General features: G+C 44.6%; 1 protein-coding gene across 1 annotated transcript; it reads left to right on the forward strand.

Moving 5' to 3' along the window:
- The first annotated feature begins 437 nt into the window (after positions 1 to 437).
- LOC124271998 (interferon-induced GTP-binding protein Mx-like) lies at positions 438 to 27,404 on the forward strand. Its single transcript, XM_046707170.1, has 11 exons — positions 438 to 643; positions 3,187 to 3,405; positions 5,466 to 5,618; positions 5,893 to 6,047; positions 6,449 to 6,587; positions 7,027 to 7,225; positions 7,652 to 7,727; positions 8,236 to 8,358; positions 8,619 to 8,769; positions 9,644 to 9,886; positions 27,300 to 27,404. Exons 1-10 carry the CDS (start codon positions 580 to 582, stop codon positions 9,883 to 9,885), a joined length of 1,521 nt encoding a protein of 506 aa, XP_046563126.1. The 5' UTR covers positions 438 to 579; the 3' UTR covers position 9,886; positions 27,300 to 27,404.
- The last annotated feature ends 294 nt before the right edge of the window (positions 27,405 to 27,698 follow it).

Consider the following 27,698-nt stretch of genomic DNA (forward strand, 5'->3'; position numbering starts at 1 on the left):
GATTGAATTTAAACTGCTCTCCCTTGTTTATCAGTCTGTTTTATAGCATTGGTCCAGCATACCTCCATGATTTGATAACGCTGTACAAACCTGACAGATCTCTCCGCTCCAGCGATCAACTCTTGCTAGTTGTTCCTGTGTGCAAACTTAAAACCTTTGGTGCAAATTCATTTTCTCATGCTGCTGCCACTCTCTGGAACTCTCTACCATCGGATCTTAAAACCTCTCCATCACTCCGAGTCTTTAAGTCCAAGCTCAAAACTCACCTCTTCAAGAAATATCTATGACGTCAACTTTCCTGTACATAGAACCTGTATATATGTTATGCGCTTAGAGCATGTCCCTGGGTGATGTGGATGAGGCGCTATAAAAGTACTCTTATTATTATTATTATTATTATACGGAAACCGAAACTAGGGCTTTCCAAGTAGTGACGGATATTTCAACGAAAATATTCTTGTATGAAACAGCGGCTGCTAAAGAGCCTGCTCATTGTAGTTTAGGGCAAACTGTGTTAAATTTGTCCGAACGTTTTGGGGGAAGCCAGAAAGCACAGGCCGAAGAAACCCAACAAATAGGATGGGGAGACACAGGAAGAAGAACGGTTATTCGAGTCAGACGACATCCTCGCGTGACAATACAGGTAAGGATCAGTAGAATCGACATGCTTTATGACGTAGTAGCAAAACCATTTTGAGTGTGTATTTTGGTCCGTTATGTTCCTCATTTACATATTATAAGCCAGGGCGTTTATAAGCTTCATTTATGTTAAAAATACGTAGGCTTAGATGAAGTAAGTTGGTGAGATATATGTAGTTGGGAAGTGTAACCTTGTCGAGTATTTATCAGACAATCTGTTATTTTGATCATTTGAACTCACTGTACTCACTGTACAGCATCTACTTAATGAGGACGAGGAGAGATTGTTAGTGCAAACTGTCAATCAAATCAACTAACTGGGCGCATACCACGCATCAACTGACACAAATGGGAAATAATTAATAGTTACAAAAAATATTTCTGTAGAAATCTTTTCCGGAAAATTGTATGAAACAAATACCTACTTTTTCTTGTTTCCCTAACTGCAACGGGTACGAAAACAAGAAAAGTAGGTATTTGTTTCATACAATTTTCCGAAAAGATTTCAACGTAACCTCTTTTGTATTCTACGTAATTTTGTTTGGCTTCATTTATATGTGTCTTTTTTTTGTTTTTAGTTATTATATTCGTTAAATCTTTTACAAAGTTTCTCACAGAGGATAGTTATTTCTAAATCCAGTTACGAAACTACATTATAAAATCAGTTAATAACCACTCACGATCAGTACAAATAGTCGAAATAAATTTAAAATCACAGGAATACTTTGTACAATCACCAATGCACAAATGCATGTATCTGGCAGTAGCACATATTATAACAGCCAGAAATCCAAATGTCACAATCGAATGGCATGAAGCATGCAGACAAATAGGTTTTTTACCATAAATATCCCGTTCGCTCAAGGCAAAAATGTAAATAGCAAGACAGATTGCAGACAGAGGTTTCCAATGTTCCTGGCATAGTACTCATGTAGGCAGGAGTAGGCAGGAGTAGGCGGCGCATTTCGCTGTGCAGCGGAATGTCATGTCATAACACCGGGCATATGTTGGTTTGAATCCCGGTCCGCCCTGACTATGTATCATAGTTATCAACATCAGGTGCTCGTGGTGGGTTTAATCAGAGCGGCAAATCTGCATCACCTCGGGCGACCGTCCATATTACTATGACACACCTAACATACATACATACAGACAGACAGACAGACAGACAGACAGAGCATGTGAATAACAAACACGCGCTAGTAGGGGTGGAGACATTTGTACTATCGTTGGGAAGTCACGAGATCACCCTGCAACAATTTCCAAATAATAAATGGACAGCGAAATAATCCATTCGTATGAGAATAGTTCTATATTATTAACAAATAAGTCTCAGATAATATAATTATTTTACAGGTTGCATTGATTCAAATATATTTGTAATATACAATTGAACACACTACAGTCAAAACCTTCACAGAGTGTACTGAAGCAATGGAAAACGATAAACCTTACCCATTTATGGAATGTAGTTTTTTATGTCCACCCTTTTGACCCCTCTAAACATTTGCCACTTTTATACAGGCAACTCGTACACTGGCTGTCAAATATTTCACCTACTCATGTCATGACGCCCTGCCGTGTAGCAACTGTTGCCAGGGCGGTGAAACGCGGCATGACGTCAATAGATTTCCAGGAATATGGCTTCATGATTCTTGGAATTGTCCACTTGAATCGAACACCCAAGCGTTGATTGTGACAATACACCTTGTAGGCTGCAGTGTATCTACGAATTCTTATTAACGGTTATCAAATTATATTGACTTCCCACCCCGCGTGATACTGCACTATCTTTTAATGTAAATTGTCAGTGAGCTGTGCTGCTCGCCTTGCTCAACCATCACGTGTACCCACACATGTACCTGTGTATATAAAGCTGCAGGTTGTTGAGTAGGGATTAAATCCATACATCTTTCACGTGGTTTATCTACTTTGCCATTCACCGAGGACTGCCACACAATTTAGGTGGTCCATCAAATAGCTGTTCATAAATCAAAAGCATTGAAACGACACTCCACTGAGCAGCCACGCATTATCCCTGATTTTGAACATTATCGTTTTACACTGACGCTTCTTTTACCCGAGTTAGCTCCCTTAGACCACCACTGAACAACAGAATGAGTTAAAGTACCAGGTTGAGAAATAGAATCAGTTATTTAAATGGGAGATGAAATAAATATAGACATGATTAATTCTGAGGGAAAGTAGGAGGCGGTTCGCCGAAACATTTTGCTAATTCATTTAAATATAAGGGTTTTTCTTAATCAGCCTTAATTAGAAAGTCACCAAACAATGCTGCAGTACCCCCGTTGTCATTTCATTGTAAAACTTCAAGACAGTCCACATTGTGCCAAAACGTTATATAAGAAACGCTTCAATTTTAGGAGTTTTCTTATCAAGCAATCTTAATTGCTTTGTATTTTGTCCTCAATACAGATGCAACGGCACTGACCATTACGTGCTTATGATTGTGTAATTAACGTAGCTACGCGTGCTAAGTGGCGCTAAATGCAATCTCTTACTGATATATTTACAATCGTTCCACAGAGCCAAAAACTATAGTGTCGCCAGAGGGAAAAACAAAAGCCCTAGCCTCGTCCTTCGACGCTGAGGTGCGCCCCCTGATAGACCTGGTCGACAAACTACGTGGGTATGGTCTGGACAGAGACATCAACCTTCCAGCCGTCGCCGTCATCGGGGACCAGAGTGCCGGCAAGAGCTCTGTTCTTGAAGCAATCTCTGGCGTTCAACTTCCAAGAGGAACGGGTAAGTTGTGTTTCTGGTCAGGTTGTTACAAACAACACACCTGCAATGACGTTTAATGGTAAATCAGTATTATTATATTATTATTGTAGGATATTTATATAGCGCACATATCCAGGCAACTAGTGCATGCTCAAGGCGCTGGTATTTTCCCCTCGACCACTGGATGTCAATCTCAACGGCACATCATATCATCAATCTCAACTCCCTGGGGAGTACACAGCTCTTGTAGCCACAGGGGGCACCGAGTTATTGTGGCTTTCTCATACTAACGAGGTACCCATTCACAGTGGGGTGGACTTGGACACATAGTACTTTGTCCCAGTTCACTGCACGTTGCTGTACCCGCAACTAGGTGTTTGCACGTATTCATGTGGTCATATAGCAACGGATTCGTGGGTTGTGTACTGTACACTAGGGGTTGTGACAACACTGAAAGAGTCTGCACACAAAGTTGACACAAAGGTTTTTACACCCGGTCACAGGTGGGCTCGATCTCGATACGTCAACGTCGCTGGATCACTAGTCTGGCGCCTTAGCCTGCTCGCCCACCGCGTACTAGTATATGGAAAGTACCTATGTACACTTGTATCTAAACTAAGACTAAGCCTGGTTTCACGTGATAACAACACAGAGAACAGAATTATTTGTGGATAGTTTACCAAAAGTTTATAAGTTATCCTTAAGGTGTCTGATACCTCAAGCCAGATTTCCTAGAAGCCCACTGAACTATGTACACTTGTGAGACTAAGCCTGGTTTCACATGTTGCTGACACAGAGAATAGAATTATTTGTGAATAGTCTAACGCAAGTTTATAAACCTCAAGTCAGTTGTCCTAGAAAGCGTATTGAACGGGTTTCTTAGACATTTGTTATGAGTGAGTGAGTGAGTGAGTGAGTGAGTTAATATTTAACGTCACATCGGCAATATTTCAGCCATATCGTGACGAGAACATTTTACATTGAAACGGAATATGTGTACACATTTGTATTATGAAACCTGTCATCGAAGGACAGTAAAACAACTAGAATATCACAATTAGATTTAAAAGAGAGGTTAAAACTAATAGCACAAAAGGACAATACAAGATAAAAACAGGCAATAGATCGCCAACAACTGAAGGTAGATCACCATACTAGGGACCATGGGGACTTACAGTACCTTTGCTACCTGCATGGACCCTAGCTGGATTTATATCATCCCTTCAGCCATTGGCGTTTATACTGGGATTTAGCCATACATTAAAATGACAAAATAGTACGATTAAAACCTGGTAGACTTAAATTTACTTGAAGTGTTTTGGGACTTACTTACCCTCTTAGGGGGACAATAATTTTACAGTACTTTAACCCCCTTTGAGGGTACAGCCAATAACAATACAAGTTACTAATCTAAACTACCAATCATTAAAATGCATCTATATACAGAACATATTATCACAATTCATTAATTCAATCAATTTCATTTAAAAAAGCAAGAATTAAATGAAGATGAACAGTATTAAAAAGATCCTTAACAGTTTTAACATTGAAATATTTATCCCTTATGATGGAGAATTCTACACAGTCAAGCAGGAGATGCTTGACTGTGACTCTCTCATCACAAGGGATACAAAACGGATGATCTTCACCTTTTAACAAAACATTTGTTATGGAAAACACACCTACAACGATGTCAACATCGGCGTACCGAAGGCAAATGTACATGTATGTCAGCTGAGACAGAGGATTTGATACTTTTGAAGACATAAGCCATCTTCCAGATATATGTTGTATGTAACTCACGTCAGATGTCTGTTGAAAGACTGAAACAGGTTGGAGAAGTTCAATAGTCCCTTGAACATGTCTGAGTCTACCAATTGTTAAAACACCTTGCAACTAATTTGGTCATTATGAAGAACGTCATGCACAACTTTGTGTTGTTTACAAATGGCCTGGGGTGACTTTAACATTGACCTTTACAAGTATTGATTAGTCAGGTTATTTTCGAGGAATTAACACACATCTGAAAATTAAAGAACTTAAAGTAAAGAAAGACACATAGTGTGCATTCGTATTTGTAGGTATTGTGACAAGGTGCCCGTTGGAGATGCGGATGAAGCACTCAGAGGATGAGGACAAGTGGGAGGGAAAGATAATGTATAAGGACAAGCATGATATGCCCCACGAGGAAGTCATCCTGAACAGAGAGAGTGTTGGAGACCTTGTGCGGAAAGGTTGTAAAACAGATAAACATTGTTCTGAGTGTGTTTTCGTCAGCATTTATTGATCAACAATTTCAGGAACTGTAGCATTTCCTGAGTTTTAAATATAGTAATATCAAATGAAATGGAATCAACTATGACTGTTTATATCTTATTACTATGTATGTTGCTATGGAAACAAATAAGTCTATATTTCTCACCAACCAAACTGCAAGGTTCTGATGCTGTTTAAATGAGAATCTACAGAGTGTGGAAAGTTGCTAACTACAATGTCCCATGCCTGCAGCACAAACGGAAATGACAGATGGTGCCACGGGAATTAGTGATGAACTCATTACCCTGGAAGTGACGTCATCAGATGTCCCTGACCTTACCGTCATAGACCTGCCAGGTATCGCAAGAAACGCTGTCGAGGGTCAGCCGTTTGATATCGAAGCGAGGGTAAGATGTCATCACAGTGATACTCATATTCAAAACATATAATTCAATCAGGCGAATTATAGTGTACACATTTTCCTGCCGACTGTTATCGAAATTTGATTGAGAACATATTATTTAAAGGATTGTTAAAACATGGGAAGCTATGTGACTATTTATGGCGAAGTGACAATGTAATCCACTGAATCGAATATTATATGAGATGTTTCATTATTTTTGCCATTTTGAACATCTAATCAACCAATCAGAATAATTTTCATATGAATAGTTGCCCATCCTCGCGTCTTCTATCTACATCCGCTTAGCAATAAAAAGAATTTGGGAATATATCCATTCAAACTTAGTTCAACGTTTAAACTATCAATAATTTACAGCAACAATAATTCAGTTATTTTACTTTTCAGATTAAGAATATGATCCGTCAATATATTGAACGCCAGGAGACCATCATCCTTGCTGTTCTACAGTGTAATGTGGATATTGCCACGTGTGAAGCGCTCAAAATGGCAAAGGAATTTGATGACGAAGGTGGAAGAACTTTGGGTACGTCATGCCGTTTGGTTTGATTTGTAAAAGGCCGATCCAAACTATTTGTATTTTTTAAAATTACATTGATGTCTACGTTAGACTTTATACTTTGATATATATTTTAAATATGATGATGATGGGTTTAAGCTTTGGTTGTTTTCAGAGCTATAATTACGAACTGATTATGTTTAGTGTATCTTGATGCTTTCGTCTGCAGGGGCGGTGGGGTAGCCTAGTGGTTAAAGTGTTTGCACGTCACGCCGAAGCGAGGTGGGTTCGATTCCCCACGTGGGTACAATGTGGGAAGCCCATTTCTGGTGTCCACCGCCTTGATATTGCGGGAATATTGCTAAAATCGCCGTAAAACCTAACTCATTCACTCACTCACTTTCGTCTACAAGTGCTGATTACATGCTTTCGATATGTAGCAAACGGGTAAAATGAATCTCTTCAGGGGTTCTAACTAAGCCGGACTTGCTGGACAAGGGAGCCGAGACCAGTGTGATTAGGATCCTGAACAACATGGAGTTCACACTGTCCAAGGGCTACGTCATTGTCAAGTGTCGAGGTCAGGAGGCTATATCGGAAGGCCAGTCTTTGAAACATGCACTGGATGTAGAAGAAGATTTCTTCAGAAGTCACAGACATTTCAGGTAGTGTACTAATACCAATAAAATGCAACATATGTCGACTTTGTACATCTAGAATTAAAACACATGTACGGCTTAGAGACGCCAGACCAGTTTATCTATACCACACTTGTTGTGACTGCACTTTATTGTCTACTTCAATTTCATTTCGGGTATAACCGGTGAAGGTCCGGGTTAGAATGAACATTTAGCAACCCATGCTTGTCGTAAGAGGCGACTAACGGGATAAGGTGGTCAGGCTCGCTGGCTAGCTTTGACACTTGTCATCGGTTCCCAATTGCGCAGATCGATGCTCATGCTGTTGATCATTGGATTTTCTGGTCGTGATTCGATTATTCTCAGGCCGCCGCCATTTACAGAAACACTTGGCGTATTGAAACATTCATTTGATTTAATAAAGAGCTATTGTAATGTTTTCATATTTTCCAGCGCTTTGCGACCTTCTCAGTGGGGCATCCCCAACCTATCCGAGCGGCTGTCACGTGAGCTGAAGAAACACATCAAGGTGTGTATAATTTTAGGGGTACATATATCTTCACGCATTTACACAGCGTTCCTCATAATTACACTGCCAGGCCTTTAGATTCACTTGACAGTTGAGGACCACGAGCTTTCAATATAAATGATATGGTTAATGAGATCAGCTTTGAAAAGGGACAACCAGTGATCGTAGGATTTCGAAACACAAACCCTACACACCCAAACATTGCACGTGGACTATGGAATTCATTCAACAAGGATTATTCTTGATTTTGATACTTTTCTTAATCCCCCACAGTAACACATAAACAATCTCTTTGTGTTGTTGTTGATTTAATGATCTACTTATTCATCAGACTGGAAATGCGTAGGTCGCAGTAAGTCAACAACACAGGTCAAAAAGTCGATGAATCTCAAACTTGGCTCCATGAAATGGATCCCAGAGAGTCAACCAATTCGTGGTTCATTTCACAGTGCTTAGACGTTGTCTGCATTTGTCTCATCATTTTTTTCTCTGCGACCACGTGTTGTAGAAATTGTTACCGGAACTGAAGGAGGATGTGCGCCGCAAACTCCTTGAGACAGAGAAGCAGTTGCATGATCTCGGAGAAGATCCTCCACAAACAGCCTCAGAGAAGCGTCAGATGGCTCTGCAGGTACATCAGAGAATGGGGATTAACTGCACTCGTAACAATATTCCTGCCATACAAGATAAATTGAGCTTTGTAATTCAGGAATACACATAAACAAATATTAATAACGAAATAGCCACCTGAAAGGGACAATGCTGTGGAAGGCGTTCCATATACAGTCGGATTTACTACATTTAGCTCAAATGGTGTATATACGTAATCTTATAAGTGTAACTAGATTGTTCAGTAAAACAATTTCCTTTATGAAGGAGATACTTTGACAGATGGTTACCGAGTTTATCAACATAGTCACTGCCTTGACGACTGGACAACGCTGTGATGACACCAAGTTTCCACCAATAATTAACAATCTCTATAGCGATGCTAGACGGTCTTTCACAGAGCTTATCAAAACCGCAGAAGAGAGACAACCGGGTATGTAGATTGCACAATTTGACGTTTAAAAACGTTTAAAAATATTTCACATACACGTGAAGATACGTGTTAGAATTGGTCTTCAGTAACCCATGTTTGTCGTAAAAGGCGACTAACGAGATTGGTTGACTTGGTTGACACGTCATTGTATCCCAGTTGCGTAGAATGATGTTCATGATGTTGATCACTGGATTCATTATTTTAGAGACATATGGCTGGAATATTGCTGAGTGCGGCGTTGATCAACAGACCATCCAATTACATAATAGCCGGGCAGAGTTCTATAAAAGTTCAGGGCGCAGATTTTCGAAGCTCTCTTAGCGCCAGAATCGTCGTAAGTTAATGATAATGTATGGCACTTTGCGACTATCTCAGCGCTAAGAGTGCTTCGAAAATCTAGGCCCTGCTCAAGGTTACTCAGGTATGAATACATTCCACAACTGTTCTTTTAAGTAAACAAATAGAAAAACACACACACCAAAGCCCTTGCCTTTGTAAGTGCATTTATGTATCATTTGGGAGATTTTCGTTTGTGGAAAAAGCTCTTGTTATGATATTTGTCCCGAAGTTCATCAACATGGGCACATCTGTGTTACGGACAAGTTAATGAACAACTCCCTCGAAGAGACAGATACATATATTTCTTAAAGGGTGTCGTCCATGCACGAGGTGTCTATGTGAATCACGCCGATGCAGCCCGCTTGCCCGCCAGTCAAACACTGTGTATCTTGCATTAACTTGGCTAGACCAATCGAAACATGTGTCCTTTGATTATATTTGTTTAGGAAATTCTCGTGTGTCTATTCAAATGGTAAGTTTAACCTCGGGGAGGAATACAGGGACAGGCATATGTATTTATATATTTGTTTTCTAGATACCAAAAATCACAAATTGAGGACCGACCTTCAAAAGAGGATGGAAGCTTCCCGAGGTCGGGAGTTTTGTAATTTTCTGGGCAAATTTGAGCTGGTGGAAAGTTGTGCTCGGGAATACATCTCCAAACTGGAAGCACCTGCACTTCAATGCTTCAGAGACGTCCACAGTGGGACGACCGAAATCCTGAAGATTGTAGCTGAAAAATGTTTCGAGAAATTTCCAGATTTTGCACAGAGCTAAGGTGTTTAACACATTACTGATTGTAATTCATTCTCTACCGCATGGTTACAAGATATTCGAGTAAGCTTAATTTTTTGGTACAGGACGTATGTTGTAATGTCATGTTGATAATAATGTTCAAGACATGTTCACTATTCATTGACCAAATAATCCTTGTTCTGTTTGAACAGTCGGAATTGTATCTCATCTGTTTGCCTTCACGGAGGTACGTTGAATGTATGAAATGTGTATCTCATCGGTCTGCCTTCACGGAGGTACGTTGAATGTACGAAATGTGTGTCTCATCGGTTTGCCTTCACGGAGGTATGTTGAATGTACGAAATGTGTGTCGCATCAGTTTGTCTTCACGGAACATTTAGGTTGGATGTACGAAATGAATGTCTCATCGGTCTGCCTTTCACGGAGGTACGTTGAATGTACGAAATGTGTGTCTCGTCGGTTTGCCTTCACGGAGGTACGTTGAATGTACGAAATGTGTGTCGTCGCATCAGCTTTTGCCTTCACGGAGGTAGGTTGGATGTACGAAATGAATGTCTCATCGGTCTGCCTTCACGGAGGTACGTTGAATGTACGAAATGTGTGTCTCGTCGGTTTGCCTTCACGGAGGTATGTTGAATGTACGAAATGTGTGTCGTATCGGTTTGCCTTTCACGGAGGTAGGTTGAATGTACGAAATGTATATCTCATCGGTCTGCCTTCACGGAGGTACGCTGAATGTATGAAGTGTGTGTCTCATCGGTTTGCCTTCACGGAGGTACGTTGAATGTACGAAATGTGTGCCCCCATCGGTCTGCCTTCACGGAGGTACGTTGAATGTACGAAATGTGTGCATCATCGGTTTGCCTTCATGGAGGTACGTTGAATGTATGAAGTGTGTGTCTCATCGGTTTGCCTGCATGGAGGTAAGTTGAATGTATGAAAAGTGCGTCTCATGGGTTTTGCCTTCACGGAGATACGTTGAATGTACTAAAATGTGTGCATCATCGGTTTGCCTTCACGGAGGTACGTTGAATGTATGAAGTGTGTCTCATCGGTTTTGCCTGCATGGAGGTTAGTTGCATGTATGAAGTGTGTGTCTCATCGGTCTGCCTTCATGGAGGTACGTTGAATGTATGGAATGTGTGTCTCACTAGTTTGCCTTCACGGAGGTACGTTGAGTGTACGAAATGTGTGCCTCATTGATAGTCTTCACAAAGGAACAATTACGTTGAATGTACGAAATGTATGTCTCATCGGTTTGCCTTCACGGAGGTACGTTGAATGTATGAAATGTGAGTCTCGACGGTTTGCGTTCACCGAGATACGTTGAATGTGAAGGAAATGTACGCACACACTATAAACACGAGGTGAGCGATATAAAGCATCATGTTGTACCATCTTTATCATGAATATATTCATCCAGTCAATTTCGTTTTTCTGTCCTATCATATTAGACTTAACTTTACAATTTGTCATGCAGATTCACAAAATAGATTCTGCATGTGTCACATTAGCAATCGTGTCTGAAATATGCAAACGTTCCTCTAAACCGAGCCATCTGCATTGCACGAATTATGTGTGTTTGTTGTTATTTTACGTCACTGTCAGCAATATTTTATCTGGATTTTGTCGCCAAAGACATATATCCAAGTGAGATAATTCCGTGGACATACAACTTTCTCTATATTTGATTGGTAGAAGCTTATACAAGGTGAAATGTGTAAACACATAAAATATGAAGCCTAATTGATGTACATTGAAGCCCAATTGAGTTTAACAAGCAAGTAGTATATACAATGGGGGTTCTGGATCACTTTCAACCAAAGCCTCTGCAAAGCCTTATTTCACAAGTAAGGCTTTGGTCGGACCTTTAGCTCTTGCTACCATTACCCCTACTACAAAAGTTGGGGGATGCGAACGCACCTCCTAGCCGCGCTACCGGGGGCATGGGGGAAGTAATGGGACACCGCTATGCCGTGTTGACTGGAGGTAACACTGTACCGTACGGTACGATCAATAATTCTTCTCTCACAAACCCCCTACCTGGCCCATCCCTCAAGTAGTACAAGTTAGGCTCGTCTGCTTTGATGTCCACTTTATCTATGTTGTAAGTTTTGACTGACCATATAGGATCGGTGGCTCGCCTACGGCTATCACCCTCGTGTTCCCCCGGCTGGTATAGATACCTCACTAGGGCCCTATCTGGTATCTGTTTCTCCTTCCCACGCAATGGAGCAGCCGGCTCTGCAACTATTGATTTTAGTTTGATAGCGTCTGCCGGTTTCTTATCAGTGAGCCGGGTGACTTCATGGTTGATTGCCGACACCACCTTGGGTAACCTCGCGACCCATTCAGTCGATCGTTTTCCCGGGGTTGCCATCTCCCTCGCATACTGATGTCCGAATAAGCGCTCTGCCAAAGTCCTATTAAATCTCTCAACTATGGCTTGGCTGCGATGGGCTCCAGCCGTGCCACGCCTGACCTTTGTATCGTGTTTGGCTAGCAGTTGTGACCGTCACCCATGAACTCCCGTCCGGGGTCAACTTGCAGCTCTGTTGGCCACGTCAGCGGACTGCGTTTGTATATGCGTTCGAATCCTCTGGCTACCTGGGCCGAATCTTTCGCGGTCAAGGGTTCGGCTTCCTTGTAGCGACTGGCTACGTCCACTACGGTTAAGGCATACTTGTACCTCTTGTCGTGGGGTAGGAACAGTAGGTCTGCCTGGTGAACGCTATTAGGTATGTTAATACCGAACCTCCTTCTAGGCACGTAGCGTGGTGCCGGCAAATAGATCTGCCACAGGGCTTGTTTTTCAAGCCACGCTTTGGCCTCCTCCGGGGGTACTCGCGCCATTTTAGCTAGCTTATCTACAGCGCTAGCTCCTTTCCAGTACCCACGCGGGCTGTAGTAAATAGCCTCAAACTTTCTTTGGTTCCGTGACATGTCGTCCCGATATTTATATCTATGTTCTTGGTTCAATTTTCTCATGTCCATACGCGTACGTGTTTATCCCATCAATAGCTATCCAACGTTTAGTGTCCATAGGCGACAGGGACGTCTTGTTTATAGTCAGTCCGTATATCTTATGCCCATCACTTCTAAGTGTGTTCATTTTATGCCTAAAGGTACGGGTCTTGAACAGGGCTTCCTTGAATCTGGCGTGTTTGATGTGTTGTTTCACCACATACTTCTTAACACCCTTAGCCTTCCGGATTTCACCATTGTCGGCCTTCAGTATGGAGTACATCTTAGGCCTCAACCCTATGTACTCGGCTATGGGCGTGCCAGCACACTCGTCCTTCATCTTACCTAGGACCTTTTTATTTACCGTACTGTGTATGGCATGGCCCTTAGGGTAGTCGCTGGTGTCATACAAATCGAGGTGTTTTTTCATGTCAACGTACACGTCCTCGGTTCGAGATCTCCATCAGCAGGAATCCGTGTCAGTGTACAGAACTTCACACCTGTCGTCGTACTGTTTCTTGAGCTCGTTGTAGTAAAAGTCGTACATCAGGTGTTTGGATAAAATCGAGGATGCTTATCCCCACGTAAACAGGCCGGTTGGAATTTTTATGTGGCTTTTCTTCATATGGCCAGGGGCAACTAGGTCATCGGTGAATATTTTGCTACGGTTGAATGCGGACTGGCTATCAGTCTCCTGAGCTTGTCTTCCTCATTCGACCGAACCAGCTTCGCGGTCACGCGTTTCCTCAGGTTCTCCATAGTCTTACCAAACACCGGAGTTGTTCATGAGCTTATAGAGATTTTTCTCAAAGTCACTGGTGGCAAGCTTTTTGGAGGTCTGTGTTCATTCACGATGTAAGGCTCCATCCAGGGGCTCTGGGTGAACACGAGCACCCTGTGTATTTTGGTCAGCCTCATACCCAACGACAGGATTTACAGCTGTAGGTTGCGATAGTGAACGATGCTGCTTTGGTCTTATTCATTGTTAAGTTGGGAACAGGTTTTCAACGTCTGTCTGCGCCCACCTAACAGAGTTATGTTGGTACTCAGACATCCAGTCTGGGTTAACCCTCATCACGTTCAGGGGCCAGGGGGTAGCTGTTGTGTGATGTGTGTAATGCCTTAGGGTATTCCAAGTCAACCTCGAGGATATAACCTTTATTCGAATCTGGTGCGATGCTCATAACATCGACCTCCTGTGACGCCATTCAGAACCCCCTGTGGGTAGATACTGGCTCATGGCCCAACATACAGGTTGTTGGCGTCGAGGGTAAGTAGAGAATGTGATTGGTTGGCTTGCTAGGGTCGTAGCCCTTAACGTATTGATTATTTGCTTTCGCGTATCGCTTGGTTGCCATGGAGATCCCACCTCGCAAGCCTTTCTCAATGAATAGGTGCATAATCATAATCTGTAAGCAATTCCAACTTAACTCCGGTCTTTTTAAACCCAAGGCATCCCCGACAGACCTGGGCTGGTGTAATACCATGCGGGGTCAGAGTTTATACTGCTTGAAACACGTCCGCCTAAACGTCTCAAACACGTCGGCTAACAGCAGTACATCTGTCCTCAAGTACAGGTCATGATAATCCCCAGGTTCACCCTGGCCCAGTTTATTCCATACATTAATAGCATGTGAGGTAATCATCTTGGGATATTTCCGAGTCTGTCAGATTGCTGTAAAATTCTCTGATGGGGGTAGTCTGGTCTCAGCGAACTTGGGCCAACTATCCATCAATACTCATAGGGGTACACACCCTTCCTCATAAGCAGGGAGTCTAGTCTCGGTGTCTGTGTATCGGTCGGTGATAGGAAGGTATCGTTGGCGCTTGACCAGACTGTCTAATGAAGACAATAGAAATTGTACTGAATCTATGAACCTAAGGCCGTTTAAGCTGAAGGAGATGTATCTCTCCATGTTGTTGGGGATGCACGTTATATTACCATCGATTTTTCGCGATTGCCTGCATGATTAAGTGAGAGTCAGTACCCTCTCAAGTTGTGAAAGACAGCAGGGATGTTTATTGTCTTAGGGTTGATTCTAAGCTTGAGGTTACACGTGCTGTGAGCCGCGCCCTATACTTACGGTTGCGGTGGCGGTAGTCTCTCGCGAATCACCATTCAGTGGTGGAGTCACACGTGACAGTTAGTGCTACAGGCGTGAGCTAGCCTGTCGGCTCAGGTCATACGCATGGGAGCGACTCTATACAGTGCATTCCTAATAATTTTTTCTTCCTCCTGCAAACAAGCTTTAGAAACCTTTCAGCCGCGTCAGGGCCCCTATACACTACGGGAGCTTTCGTTTCCCATCACAACGGACGACAATGTATCCAAAACCCACAGGCTTCATGCTCCTGTGTTTTGAGAGTGTGGTGGGGGTACCCCAACAACCTCAACTGGTTTAACCAAGGCTTCAAAGTCGGCGTATATGATATAAAGGCACAGACATTTGGTTCTTGTGGTTACCGAATTTTAGGATATTGTCACCTTCTTTAGGCATGTCGACTCGTATAGCCGTCCCTGCCCACGCTGTAGCGCAATCCTCCCGGTGGGATTCTAATAAAATCAGCTCGTGTGAAGCCATGTAGGCACCGTTCGCAGAAGTGGGTCTTTTCTCTGTGTGCCGATTGGTCATACAACAGCCTGCTAAAGTGTTTTATCCAAGCGTAGTGGTACTTGTCACCTCAGCTGGATCATGAATATATTGATAACTTACGAGGGGGTTCCCCTTGGGGTTTCCCCACCACTGGGCTGACCCTGTGCACTATTGTTGTGTTACCTTCGTGCCCAAAGACATTTTATAGCTAGATTATTCTGTTTTCTATTTTAGTTATCTGGGATATGGGGTGGGTTCATCTATACCATCCCAGTTGAGCCCATCGTCTTGGGGATAACTAGAGGCCTGTTCGAATTAGTGCCAGCTGGAAACAAGGCTGACCCTGATAGCTAACCTCAAGCAATCGTCTCCTCTATTCCTGACGTTGACTATGGCATGTTTTTCCTATAGTAGGGGAGGCAAGTCTAGGGTATGACCCGCCTCTGAACGGCACGTAGTTAGCTATGTCTAGATAGACATTATTGGATTTTATCTACAGTCCACCCGGACCCCAAATGTGTGTGTAGCGTTCTAGGTATTCTCTTATCTGCTGAAAACTAGTATCGATTGATGCGTCAATGGTCTCTATATGGGTCACGACCTCTTGTTTACCCCCGGAAGTAAGGCTGAACGTGCTCAGTGACACCTCCCCCACTTGCTTATCGAGTGACATTTTAACTGTGATTTGAAATTTGATACTTCCCTAGACTGGGTTAGTTCCTGGTTGACCTTATCAGCTATCAGAGGTTTGATATCTGCGATATCTATGTTCCTATCAACATGCATACGCCAGCCTCTCAAATAGTTGCCTACAGCACGCTCAGTGCGCACGAACTGTAGGTCGACAGCTCTATTCTGCCGTAACAGTTCTACAAGCTGTGGCTTTCTCATTCGGGAATATCCCCCTAACCCCAAATCACGTGCCTGAACTTTCAATTGTTTTACAGTGGGAGGTTTTAACTGCACGGGGGTATGTGATAACAATGCGATTAACCCGGCTCTCCCAGGTTTGAATAACCCGTGAATCCAAGCTGTTTTGCTTGAGCTTTTTAATTGTTTTACACCGCTTAAGTTCACCAACAGTGGCCATAGTTGCGTACACACCTAAGAGAACCAATGTCTAATTGGCCCACCGTAAGGTAAAAAATCAAGATACACCTTATCGATTATTCCCTCAACCCACCCGGAATATGCGCAGCATAGTAGGGTGTTTTGTATTACTTGCAACGAGTCGTCAACAAGTATATCTATATCCCCATGCATCTACTCGCCCACCATCAAAGTAATTCCAAGTTATTGCCCAGCCCATGGCACATCAAACCCTACTTTTACCATGATTTTGTAAACGAGCACCCTTATACATAGTTTCCCTAATAATCATGGGTTTGAGGACTTACTGATATCTATACTTTTCCCCACATCTATCTGCCAGCTTTCTCAGGCAACCCCTTCCCCTTGAGCTCAATTTCCACAAACATGGCTATAACGTGAGGTGTGTATAATCTCCTAATTGGGACACTGTAGCCTTTAGAGCCCGCTATCTTGAGAAGTCGCCTACGTTCTTTTATGTAAGGTCTTTTATTCTCGTAGATGGTGATGTCTGACTACGTTCGCCCCGTGAGCTTTACATAGACAGTAGTGCCCTTTAACCCCCTATACCGCACACAGGACACACACGTAGTTAGGGCTTCCCATGTAGGAAACAACAGTTACCCTGAGTCCTGCATTTCCCTACCACCACAGGGCCTCGGTCTTCCCCATAAGTATGTATTCGCATCGGTATGGAGCAGGTCTCATGTTTAGCATACTTATATGAGTTACTTAGTCTAATTGTTTTGCAACCAACGAGTCGCTGCTATACCCAGCGCTATGAATACCAGTTCACGGTCCATTTGCCCCTTGGATGGTGTGTAGTACTGGAGCGAGTGTGGGTTTATTGAGTGGTTGCAACTGTTTTACCAGTTAGTAAGTAGTATTCTTTCGCTGCGTCGTCAACATGCGTGTCTGGAATGTTTGAACGGCATGGTTTTCTACGCCTGAGTTGTTTCGTTAATGTAATCGATCCTCTGGAGGCGTTTTTAGCGTGCTTTCGGATTGGGCAGCCTGCTAATTTTCTCAATAAGCGAGATCGATCAACTTCCTCTCTTCCTGTATTTCAGCCGCGTGTGACTCTCGTAGTTTCTGAGAGGGAAATTACTCCCGGAAATGCCAGGAGGGCATTCCACTAACGCCCACCGACCATCATAGCTATAGGTGGCCATCTTTACTTCATAATAATATTTTCAGGTAGGTATCCCTTGTTTTTACTAGGATGTCTTTTGTAGCCATCGCCATACCAAGGTTCATTATGAGCATACCCCATATCCTGCAGGTTGAAATCTAGCTTGATAGTTGGTTGTTTAAGCACCAGTTTGGCTCTTCAACCGGTATCCCTGGCTAGACTGGCGACCACTGTGGCGTGGTATCGTCGTTACGACGAACGTTTTCCCCTCAGACATTATGTATATGATATATAAAAATATTAAATTATAACATGACTATGCGGGTCGACCTCTAATTGTGTGGGAGAGAGGTTTCCCTCACCGGAATCCTTAGGATTCCTGTGTAGGTCTCCCTCCCCTGGGATTCCTGTGTGTCGTGTATATAACCACGAGATAGCCACGGCAGCAGTTGCGCATACAACTAACAAGAGACGCTCCGGGTGAGTCACCCTGATAATTTTATGTTGGTTACACCACCGTTTTTTACCAGCAGCTACTCTCTTAGGATTCTTCTGCCTGGTTACTGTAGGGGGTTGGGGTTCCCCCAACTTTGGGGTTTCCGCCAGTTGTGGGGTCTCCTCCCTGGAGGTTTCCTCCAGGTGTGGTGTCTCCTGTGCATCCATCTATACTATTATTATTATTTTTCCTCTCAAATTGACAATGCTTTGCCGTGATAATTGCCGCCGCCGTCACCGGGGCTAACAAACATACCATATTTGTGGTACAGCTCGCAGCTAATGAGGCTCAAAGGCGTGTTCGATAAAAGGGTCTTTCTCAAGGTCTTCCCACGGGTAAAAGCCGACGCTCTGGGGAATGGGAAGGAAGTATGACGCAATACCAGTGTATATCTGGGTCATAGCCGATCCTATTGTCTTTGTCATCTGCTCCGAGCCGGGACTCGTATCTAGCGTACAGCTTATCCCGATTTCTTCGGCTGTCATTTTGTGAATTTTATCTGGGTGTACTCCCCAAAGTAATGTTTGGCTTTGCCACCAAGCAGCCAACGCCACCAGTTTCTCTCGCTTGCACGCCATCGTCCACCTGTGGTGATTGGGGTACCAACAATTGTTCGAGCAATTCCTCCACACTCCATCTTATAATATAACAAGTAAGATTTGGTTTTAACTATATAATACCCTATGCAGGCAAAAACACAGGGAAATGAAGGTTAAGTTGCGCGACGAACACTTCAAATACCATAGCTATAACTAAATGCTAAGCATTTGCTAAGCTTTGCTAAGCTTTGCTAAGCATTTGCTAAGCATTGCTAAGCTAAAACACCCTATATGCTACTGGTTGGTCGGTCTTGAGCGACGAGTGCTTGGCGTGTTTAGTTTCAATGAGCTGTTTCTTCACCCGTTCCCGTTCTAATTTGCTCATCACATCGTTCTCTCTCAAACACTCCTCAGACGAATCCCTGTCCTTGCAGTGAAATAAGGCCACCCATCGCGTCTGCTCCCTGAGGTCTTTCAACACCGAGTTGAACTTCTCGCGTTAGTACCCAGCGGGCTGTGATTTGCGATGCCCGGCGGCGGGAAGACCAGGTACGATAGCATATCTCTCTTTTTGTTATCTCACGATTAAGCTGCAGTCATCCAGTATGAACAGCGTCGGTTCCTTTAAATTTCTCGTGAAGAGCTTTCAAGCCAGTCCTGTAGGCGTGTTCGGTCAGACTTTGTATGCGTCCGGGTCCGTCATCGCAAAGGTCTTTCCGGTGTACGTTTTATTCATGCTCAGAGTAGGGCACATGATAACGATGTTATCAAACACATCCTTGTAGTAACCCTCCAACATATCCAACACGAAAGCGGTCTTCCCGCCAGCCCGTCTGCCCGCACACTATGGCGCAGTGTGGAGTCGTAGGGGGTAGCAATAGCTTGCTGGCAGGCAGTGGCTTGCCGCGAGGGGCAAAATCCAGTAGATGGCCTGCACGAATCTCCCATTGTCTATATTAAGTTCTTGGCGTCCATAATAGCGTACAGATATAATTTCAACTTACCAGCGGGTTTGAGCCTTCTTGGTAATCTGGATAGTAATCCCTCGCTGCCATTGTCTATCGCGGCGTCCGCTACCGTGTAGTTTATCGTCATCTGTGGATCGCATGTCCAACCATAGAGTACTTGGTGGTCAGGTATTCACCGATCTTCACGGAGGATAGTCCAGGTCCTTGGTTATGTGGGTGTTGTTTGGCTGGTAGCTTTTTATCTCATCCACTGCTGGTATGGCCTCATACCATGACTGAACAACTGGTTGGGCACGCCCTCGATGGTCACTTCCACCTTTTCAATCGGGGTTGAAAAACTTCGCTGTCCCTCGGACGGCTTTCGTAATCCTCCACTGGGACGACCAGGATGCCTTTCATCGATCGGCGCCGCACGTTCAGGTTGATATTCCACACAATTATTAAGCTCTCTTATCTCGTGACACGACTGATCTATGCCTCAGTTTGCGGTCGTACAGGATGGCCATCTTCCCGAGTACTGGCTTCGAACCTGCCTGGCCAGCTCTGGGCTAGTGACCATGTCGAACTCAGAGATGTTGTCTATGGCGTAACTGGCCTCATCACCGTTCGGCGTACGCACTACTTTGCTGTAGTCGTTAAGCGTTAGCTCGTATTCAAGCCCTATCACCCAGTAGCGGCCTGGTAAAACTGGCCCGGCGTGTCCGATCTGAGCAACTTCGAAGTCGAAGCGTGACGCATAGAACCGGTTTCGATGCGGCGATGAGCGATGGCCTTTTCACCGTCCATTGATCTTGTCTAGCTGTTCTTGCGTGAAGGCATACCCTATGCGCGACCCGGGTTGATTTGCTGATACCCTGGTACACGTCATTGACGCGTTCTCCCCTCGCTTTTCCAGAGATCCCGTAGCAGTGAAACCGCATTAAACATCGTCGATGCTCAGCACCTCGTTACAGCTGATCTTGATGGTGGTTTTCTTGATGATGATGGCTCGACCTACGTTTCGCGCACTAAGCTCACGTTTGTCGTTGGTGGAGTCAGCGTGAGGTTGAGCATAAATCGAACCGTGCCTGGTACAATGAGGTCATTCTCACCAAGGTTTGGAAATCTAACCAGCAGAGTTTGATTCTGGTCTATCTTGCTGGGATTGTTGGTGATGGTCACCGACTGGCGCACGGCTCTGGCACCTAGAGGCTCTCTTGATCTTCGAGAAAGGATCTAGTTTTCTACCGTACATTGTTATATAAATGAAATATATTTTAATACTAAATAATGGCAGAGTACATACCTATGGATGATATGTGGGATGATAGTGCCCAGGCATTCGACGAGCAGGAGACTTCATTCACTAACCCTTAAGTACTGAACTTATACAGCCAGCTGTCAACGATTATTATTACAACGCAGTTGAAAATAGAACAACATCAAGCCGTTGGGAAGGGACTATGCCAAGTTTACCGTCGATAAGAAGGGCACGCTGCGATTGAAGGCTCACCCGGGGTCGATATCATAAAAAGGCGGAAGCCGTATGCTTTGTCAACACTCACCAGTCGCCATGGGGTCAGCTGATCCGTGATGAACTAGGCTTCATAGATTACGGCGGCTTGGCGGAGAAAGCTTCCCGAAGGCCGTCCAAGATCTGCAAGCAGCCAGGGCCAATACTGGGGATGCTAAAGAAACGTCAGACAGTATCAAAACTATTGACCACGTACCATGACAAACCCTTGCCGGGTCTCGAATTTCCCCTGAGGGAACTGCGAGGCCTAGGCGAAACAAGGAAACATAATGCATGGAGAACTTCGTGAACAACATGGGAAACTTAGCGAAATCGATGAGGGCACATGGCTCGCGAGAAAATAAAACTCACGAAGCGGATGGTGATATGAAACGTCGTATCGAGGAGAGAATAAAAACTTGGAAGAGCGAGACGGACTCGGTTGGAATCCGCTTCCTCAACCGGGAAGCGCTCGATCACAGATCAGTAGAGTCACGGGAAACCATCGATCGAGTCCCTAAATGAAGACACCACGCTAGCTGACAGGATTCGGATACTGTTCCACAGGAGCAAGGCATCACCATCGCCAGCATTCTGACTGCATTGGGTTTCATCATATCAACCCTGGTGGTGTCACTGACGCCTGCCGGCGGCGGTGGGGTACCCCACACCAACACCCACAGGTGGTGTCAAAGAGTGGATAAAAAAACTCGGGGAGGCCCTGGCTAAACTGGCTGGTAAGGCTGCCGAAGCCCTACCCGGCATCCTGGGTAGCATCGTCTCGTGGCTGCTGGGTGCTCTGGCTAAAACTGCCACGTGGCTTAGTCAAAACCTGTGGGCAGCCATTGTCGCCATGGTGGGTTTGGTGTACGTAGCGGCTAAGAAATTTTTAACCAAATAAGCCCCAAAGCTACCCCACCAACCACCAGGGCTGTTTTACGATCGATGTGCTGCTGAACGTGTTCAGGCTGTGGGGGCCACCCCACAGGGGTGTTGGTTGAACCCTAGGCTCCGGGGTGGCGCCACTATACCCGTTTCACCGGTCGTGGGTGGTGGGACGTGGGGACGATTGACATCGAGGGTTGACGCCCAACTTTTGGTCCGCCGTGGCTACAACTATTTCGTTGTTGTAGCCCACCACTTTACTCTCAGTTTTGCATATCACTCGGAGCCATGTACAACCCCACGTCGAACACGTAGTCGACTTTCGACCTGGCATATTCCAAACACGTCTTGGTAGCGTTTGATGGCACTCGGGAGATCAACTGGAGCATTGATAGCATCCTCTACGTTGACAACGAACTGTTTCTGGCGTCGTAAAAGCAGTCCCCTTACCGATAATACTGGAACGCGTTTGCGTCTGCGCACCCAACACCGCCCACACGTACGTTCAGAATCGAGTCGTTTAAGCGTTCAGTGCCGGCGAGAGTAAACCCTTTCGACGTGTCCAACATAAACTTTCCAGTCATCCGCTGCCCCTCCCTGATCAAACCTCAGACTCTGTACTCCTTGTTGGCATTGAAAGCCATGTAACGGTCATCCCACTCGTTGGTTGTGAAGAGATGATACGACTTGTATCCCAATCTTTCACCAAGCAGTTTGCTGGCTTCCACAAAGGGGCATTTGGTGAACGATGGGGATACCCAATCCGTGGTTCAGCCCCGGCAAACGCCAATCCGTCTTCGGGTTAAGTTCGAATTCGTTGCAAATACGTTCGTAGGCCCGCCTATCATTACTTGTTGTTTAATGGGTTCCATGCATTTGTCCTGTAATGGGGCGGGACGCTGATTTCTTTAAGGATACGCCTGACCTGGTAGTACCGTGGAACTTGAACACAGACTGACTCAAGCGGTCCCCGCCGCAGTGTCGGTCAATGTCACACCACACCCGTTGTAAGCGCACCACACGGCGAAGTTGAGTTGATTCTGCCAGAACTGCATCGGGTTGTTGAACCAAGCATGAACTACCTTTAGCGTTAGTCACCGAAAATTTATACAGGCTGAACACATCTAAAAGCTGGGCGTTGAAATACATCCATCAGCAACCCGCGATCTTCATGGGTGAAATCTATGTCCAGTTTAGAATTAAAACACTCAGGGGAGTAAGACACTCCTTGCGAGGATGCTCCTCCTTTGGAATACATTTTAAAACTATTATATAATGAGCATATATACTCTAACATGTACATAACACTTCCAGGAATAGCGGCGGTGAGGCCGTTCAGCTGGTATACCCGATCGATAATCGTCGATCCGGTCAACTCGAAGTCGCACTCGCGATATCACCTACCTACCCGCAATGGACTAACATCAGCGCCAGCAACAATAAGCTGTTCGTTAGAGTGGAACTTCGCAGCCAGATAACTGAAATACGGCTACTACAGCGTGTGCAAGCTAAGCGATGAGGTCTTCAAACCCTGGGAGCCAGACTCCAAGATGAACGACTCAAAGCGGCACAGTGGTGTTAATCAACAACGGAAGAAACTCCTTGAGGCTCGGCCGGCCATTGGCGAAGACACTTCGGTATATCACCTGACGAGATAAAACCAACAACAACCGTCACAGGCACGAAGTTACCCGACCTAGTACCGTACCGAGGCTGTACATTCATCTAGGTCAGGTGAGCACAACGTACAACATTCAAGGGGGTCACCTTCCACTATACTGAGAGCCGTGCGGTGAAAGCGGAGAAATACAACGACGGTAGAACCGAGAGTCGTTTTCACCGCGGCAGTATAAGAGGTTGACTCAGGGCAACATACCTGAGCTGATAATATCGATTGTTAGATATAAATCATAATCCCGTGAATATAGGATACCTCAGCAAGCAACGCTTCACATAAAATGACCAGCGCACAAGGGCCGGGGTGAAAAAATGCGTCAATGTGGGGATCTCCGACCTCCAGGGGACACATAGCGGTTTTCGGCGGCTCAGAGTAGATGGTAGAAATTATGCGCCTTGCAGCTGAAAAACAACATTTACAAAGCGTTGAAGTCCCCTCCGGTGGAGCCCTAGGTGATATAGTAGATACCTCAAAGGCGGTAGTCAACACTAAGTACACCCTAGTCACCACCGGTAATGATAATTGGATAATATACCCATCGTTCGGGGGCAAATTGTTTCGACTTAGACGATGTTGAGAGCACTACCGTCGCCCGAAACACGCCATATACACTCGTCTTCACCGAAGATGACAAGTGGGTGTTGTTACCTGATAAAGACGACTGGTTTCTCAATATTGGGCGGCTCCCCCTACGTGTTCACGGATAACAAAGACAACAACCACCTAAACAAAGTCGTTAACAACGGCGGAACCCTGCTCGTGAAACTACGTCGACTCAGAGACGTAAGCGTAGTCATCAGCCAGTCGCCAGTATGGCAGCCCACATGCTATCGAGTAAAGCGGGCATGCAAAACGAGACATTACGGTTGGTGTCTGAATTTGAAGGCGTGGTCAGGATACTAGAGAGTCTACCGGCGAACTCAGCACTGATCATCAAAGTCTACCTAGGGGAACCATCGGGGAATGATGTCGAGATCGTGAAGGGGATCAAACTTGGGTGGGTGAAACGACACCAGTATCACGTTTGCACAGTTTGCGTGCGGGTGGGTGTCGGCTCCAACACCAGTCTGCAGGGGTGTCACCGTGATCGTGGAAAACACTATATCACTAACCAAGATCTTCCTACCTGACAACATACACTTCATGGGGGTGAAGTTAACCCCTGAACTATTATCAGAAAACCAGTTGGAAATTATATCGTAATAGTATTATAGCAATGACCAGTCATCGTCCCAACACTACGCTTAACGACCTAGGGGACATGGAGGGATTCGATCAGCCTGGTGAGGAAGGTGGCTCATACATCCTACACTTAAAAGACAACGTGTATAGGCGGGCAGCAATGGCCGATCATCTGCCCAAACTCACACTCAGGGACCTAGAGGGATTCGATCAGCCTGGTTCGGAAGACGCCTTGTACGTCCTACAATTAATAGGTGGTGTGTACATGCTGATGAGCCTGCCAGACGACTTTATGAGAAATCTACACAACCACTTTATGGAGTCCGAATGGTTGCTCAACATAACCCTCACCACACCTTACGTGTCTTTTCATGATGGTAGGTTTATCGCTGAAATTAAGAACAGCGGTATCTTGCTCGGGGGGTTTCAACCCGACGGCTAAAGAAATTAGAATTTCCCAAATCCCAAATCACCCTGGTTACATGTTAGATCTACCCAGGGGGCGGCACAGTTATCGTTTAAGATATACTCTGACCTACCATTTCCTAAGTTTATGCCCCCAGGCTCCACATTAATCATAATACTCTTTTTAAAAAACGTCCGTATGAAGTACTCATTGGGCCTTTTATCTGGGGTGAGCATAGAACTTGGTCATGTTGGCTTTAACCCTGACTACCATTGTAATATCATTATACGACGGGACTCGAGTGGGGGGTTGCTGCCCCCCTTAATAAGCTCCAAGATATTTAGGGTAGGTAGCCAAGGATTACCTATTGACCTTTCCACTATTCACCTATCTGAGGATGTAGGCCTTATAAACTTCAAGTACGTTGATCGGTTATTAACTGATACCCAATTAAAAAATATTTCCCCAGATATATTATAGGCACGCAGAATGGGGCTATACCCAGTCGTAGAGGAAGTAGCGAAGACCCTGGAAACCGTAGACGGGTTCCGCTTGAGGCAGTTATGTGATGTGAAACGTCAACTAGAACAAGACCGCGACACACGTAAAGCACTATGTAAAAAGTACCATAGAGCTTTCAATATCGTGGGCCGGAGCTGGACGCTGCCCTTATGGCAACCAGCATGGGGCTGGGAGCGGCAGGTGTTGGGTTGTTAGCTACCATCGTGGCTGCACCTATAGTGCTAGGCATTGAAATAACAGCTGGGGTGGCAGGGGTGTTAGGGTTGGTGCTTAAGTTGGCATCACGTAGACTGCATCGTAAGGCATTGAAACACGACGAGATCAGGGTTCTGGCCGAAGCAAAACTGAACACAGTAAGTGAGCGTATTTCCACGGCACTTACTGACAGTAAGATCTCAGAGGATGAGTTTAGTTCAATACTCTCTGAACTCACAAAATATAACAAAATGAAACAAGAGATTCGATCCAAGTCTCGTAAGTCTACTATCAGCGAGGACGAGAAAAAAAAGTACATAGAACAAGGGGTGAAAAAAGCCCGGCAAGCCTTTATTACAAACACCAAAGAGATCATAGGCGATTCACATTAAACTGTTTCATCGAGGTAAACATGGTATAGCGGCACAATAGTGCCATAGCGGCACAATAGTGCCATAGCGGCACGTTAGACGCAGCCCAGTATTGGATGGTGCAATCCCAGGATACCAACACACTCCAGCCATGCCCCCGGTAGCGCGGCTAGGAGGTGCGTTCGCATCCCCCAACTTTTGTAGTAGGGGTAATGGTAGCAAGAGCTAAGGGTCCGACCAAAGCCTTACTTGTGAAATAAGGCTTTGCAGAGGCTTTGGTTAAAAGTGATCCAGAACCCCCATTGTATATACTACTACACGCAGCGTGATAAGAAGAACTAATGGGTGATTGATATGGACAGACTGATTGGATGCCAGTATTATGATGACTTTGTTTTACGAGATTATGAGTGTGCAGATTGATAGAAGGATGCATAAGTGCATGCATGCACGCTCACATACACGCACGCACACACACGCACACATGGGTCTGTTTGGTGTTGTCAGCCTTTCTCCACTTTTGCCTCTAGTGCACACTCATGCACACGCACGCATACTTTGAAATGTTTTGGGCCCTTCGCCTATTTTCCACTTAGCGTGTAGGTATTTTTAGATGACTCGTGAATGTTCGGATCAGTGTTTATACGATGCACCTTTGTATATTCAGAAGTTTGCTTTCAACTTTCGGGGGTAGATGGTTGTCGATGGTTTTCAGCAAAGGCGAAACTGCATCTTGTGAGGAGGTTTGCAATAATTTGACTGCGGAGGATATTGATGGAATTGTATCCCTGGTTCATCGTATCAACTTGTAAATTCCTTCAAAGCTGTTATGTAGCTGTTTATTATATCAGGTATGCGATTTTGATACCATGTATATGATATCGTAAAATGTATATAATGTTTACATTTTGACATATTTCAGGACGTTATAATGAAGACACGGAAAGAGACCAACAGTGAGTGCAAAGACGAAATACAGAGGTATTTCGAGATGGAGAATCTTGTGTACTCGCAGGACAAAACCTATGGCGTCGAATTTCGTGAGTGGTCAAATCGAATAATGCAATCGTTCCAATAACAAGCCCCATCAGAGTATACATGTATTTATACATTAAGTTTGCTTTCCTCTGGATATTCTGCCGCCAATCATGTACGTGATTTAAGGGAAATGTTTCGTAGAATTTTGTCTTGGTTCCTTATATAATGAATGATGAATCGGACTTCATCTTTTAAGGTTCAAGTTAGTATTCGTATGATTGGTAATAAATCACTTATCAAAATCTATGTGTTTAAACTTTCTCACTGCTCACCTTCTTTAGAC

This window comes from Haliotis rubra, unplaced genomic scaffold, assembly GCF_003918875.1.
Source record: "Haliotis rubra isolate DU_JTF1 unplaced genomic scaffold, ASM391887v1 Scf165, whole genome shotgun sequence".
NCBI lineage: Eukaryota > Metazoa > Mollusca > Gastropoda > Lepetellida > Haliotidae > Haliotis > Haliotis rubra.